This window comes from Myotis brandtii, unplaced genomic scaffold (genome assembly GCF_000412655.1).
Source record: "Myotis brandtii unplaced genomic scaffold, ASM41265v1 scaffold59, whole genome shotgun sequence".
NCBI classification, from domain to species: Eukaryota; Metazoa; Chordata; class Mammalia; order Chiroptera; family Vespertilionidae; genus Myotis; species Myotis brandtii.
In genome coordinates, this window is record NW_005370223.1 from 983307 (window position 1) to 986681 (window position 3375).

The 3375-nt window shown below is 37.6% G+C and overlaps 1 protein-coding gene across 1 annotated transcript in view; it reads left to right on the forward strand.

Moving 5' to 3' along the window:
• The window catches only part of INTS8 (integrator complex subunit 8), a 41280-nt gene that overhangs the window by 1997 nt on the left and 35908 nt on the right, over positions 1-3375 (forward strand). The window contains exons 2-3 of the mRNA XM_014550198.1: positions 402-598; positions 3215-3355. Coding sequence (XP_014405684.1) covers positions 402-598; positions 3215-3355 — 338 coding nt within the window. The remainder of the gene's footprint in view (positions 1-401; positions 599-3214; positions 3356-3375) is intronic.

Consider the following 3375-nt stretch of genomic DNA (forward strand, 5'->3'; position numbering starts at 1 on the left):
CCCCGTGCACAAATTTTTGTGCACCGGGCCTCTAGTATATATATATTTTATTTCAGAGAGGGAGAGAGAGAGAAACATCAATGATGAGAGAGAATCATTGATTGGCTGCCTCCTGCACGCCCCCAAATGGGGATGGAGCCCACGACTGGAATTGAACTCGGGACCCCTCGGTCTATAGGCCGGCGCTCTATCCACTGAGCCAAACTGGCGAGGGCTGGACACTCGTCTTTATCCTTCCTCTTTACTCCTCTTCCTCACCTTCCCCCTTTCCCCAGGCACAGTTCTTACATATCGTATTCCTTAGTCTTTACAACTACACAGCTGCTTGGGTTCCTTTTGTTGCCGTAAACCAAAACGCTCAATCCCTTTGCATCTTCCTACTGACAACTTAATTTTAAGAGTTTGTTTTCTTTTCAATCCTAGATCCTGCACCGGTTCAACTTATAGTTCAGTTTTTGGAACAGGCTTCCAAACCTTCAGTTAATGAACAAAACCAAGTTCAACCTCCACCGGATAACAAGAGAAATCGCATTTTAAAGCTACTTGCTCTGAAAGTGGCTGCACATTTGAAGTGGGACTTGGACATATTGGAGAAAAGGTATGCGAGATTCAAGTGAAGTTTATTGCTTTGGTGGCTCCGAAGCTGGGAGAGTCTGGCCAGGCCGAGGATGTCCGATGTGTTTGTCCTCCCAGCCTTTAACCCTCACCAGAAGGCCCTCAATAAAATGGTGGGATCCGAAAATATTTAAAAATGAGTAAAAAGGAAGAAATTTATTTTGAAGTACTATTTAGATAGCTTGGTTTATTTTTATATATGCTTTTATGATACAGCCTTTAAAATGAAAGTTATTTTTCTGTATATTCTTGATAAAATATGCAAGTATTTTTTAAGAAAGTATTTGTGTTAGATGAATTAAAAAGCAACCAATCTATGTGCTTCTCTCACATGGGCTTTTCTCTCTCCCCCACCTCCCTACTCCCTCCCTCCCTTCCACTCTCTCTAAAGTCAATGGGGAAAATATTCTCGGTGAGGATTAACAACAACAACAAAAATGTTGACACAATGTCCTTCAAAGAGTGGAGGTTAATTTCCCTCTCCTTGAGTGTGGGTTGAATTAATGACTTTCTTCTAACAGAATATTATGGAAATGACAGTGTATGATTTTCAAGACTAGGTCACAATTGATCGCTTCTCTCTGGTCTTTCTCTCTCTCTCTCTCTCTGTCTCTCTCTCTCTCTCTCTTTCTCTTTCTCTCCCCCCCTTCTCCCCTCTCTTCACCTCCCCTTCTTCCTCTCTTCCCCTTTTCCTCCTCCAATACCCCTCTCTGAAAATCAATAAACATATCCTCGGGTGAAGATTAAAAAAATAATAATGCTATGTTACATAATATTATGAATTATTTGCTATTGAATAATAATTCAGTTAATTTTACTGGTCACAAATCAATAACTATCTCCCAAAATATCTTATTAGGATCAGTGTTTATTTGTTTACAAATAAATACTTTCAAACTATGCCAGGGTGAAAATGGTTTATTTTTATCCTCTTCTCACAATTTAAATAGAATTACCTTATAGAAAATTTGAAAATATTCAGAAAATAGGAAATAATAGGAGCAGAGAAAAGTATTTTTAATATTTTTGTTGGTTTTTTTGCGTTATTTTTAAACAAAGTGTGATCAGACCCTATATACTGTTTTGATTTCTTTTTCCTCATATAACAGAATATCATGAACGTTTTCTCATTTTATGTGTATTTTGAAGATAATTCCATTGTATAATTTATTAACTTTTCCTTCATTGACAGTCATTTTGTTTTCTAGTTTTTCATATTTATAAATCACAAAGCCTTAAATATCTTTGTCCTTAAATCTTATCTGAAGTTTTAGTTACATTCATAGTTTAGATTATTAAATTGGTGAATCAGGTAGTATAAACATTTTTGTTACTGTTGTTGTTCATCCTCACCCTAGGATATTTTTTTCCATTGAATTTGAGAGAGTGGAAGGAAGGGAGGGAGTGGAAGAGAGAGAAACATTGATGTGAAGTAGACACATGGATTGGTTGCCTCTCATACATGCCTGGATTGGGGCCAGGGATTGGACCTGCAACCCAGGCACGTGCCTTTGACCGGAATTGAACCAGAGACCCTTTGGTGTGAGGGCCAACGTTCCAACCACGCAGCCACATTGGCCACAGCTAGTGTAAACATTTTTAAGGCACAAGTTGCCAGATTGCATTCCAGAAGAGTTGTACGAATTTATAACTCTCATTAGTAGTGTTTAAATATTTTTTCCCACCACCCATTCTCTAGCATTACATATTAAAAATTTTTTTAAATATATTTTTATTGATTTTAGAGAGAGATAGAGATAGAAACATCAATGATGAGAGAGAATCATCTATTGGCTGCCTCCTGCACTCCCCACACTGGGGATTGAGCCTGCAATCCTGGCCTGTGCCTTGACTGGGAATCAAACTGTGACTTCTGGTTCATAGATCGACGCTCAACCACTGAGTCATGCCGGCTGGGCAACATACGGCCTGTGCCTTGACTGGGAATCAAACTGTGACTTCCTGGTTCATAGATTGACGCTCAACCACTGAGTCATGCCGGCTGGGCAACATATTAAAATTTAAAAAATTCTTTAATCTGAAACCTAGCTGTTAATAGACTCAAGAGGTATAGCAACAAATAGCAATGTGTACAAAAAGTGTGGTGTTTATGGTATAGTTGGAAAATTGAACATCCACTGGATATTTGGTGATAAGCAAGTGAAAAATTTTTAGATGTGAAATTAATACTATAAATATGTTAAGAGTTACTTTTTGGGAGCACTATTCTGAAATACTTAGGGAAGAAATAATTTAATATTGGAAATTTGCTTCACAATAAATGGGAAGGAGGGAAGAGGGTAAGAGTAGAGATGAAACAAGATGGGCCATCAGTTGATAATTGCTGAACTGAATGATAGGGCATGGGGACTCGTTATACTATTCTGTCTACTTTTGTATGTTTAAATTGTTTTCAAAATACAAAATTTTCAAATCTTAAAATTGGATATTTTCATATAAGTTGAGACAAATTAATAAGATGGCCCTGTAGATTTAGTCCTTTTAACAATGTAATTCTTTTCAGTGAAGATACTCAATTGTATATTTCGTGCTTCTTATGCAGCCAACATGCAGACATGTATCTTTTGCTTCTTTTAAGTTTGTCTGTTCCAGTATTGAACATGCTGCTGAATGAACTGCTGTGCGTCAGCAAAGTTCCTCCCGGGACCAAGCATGTAGACATGGATCTGGCCACTTTACCTCCAACCACTGCCATGGCTATACTTCTCTACAATAGATGGTAAAAAAAAAAAAAAAAAA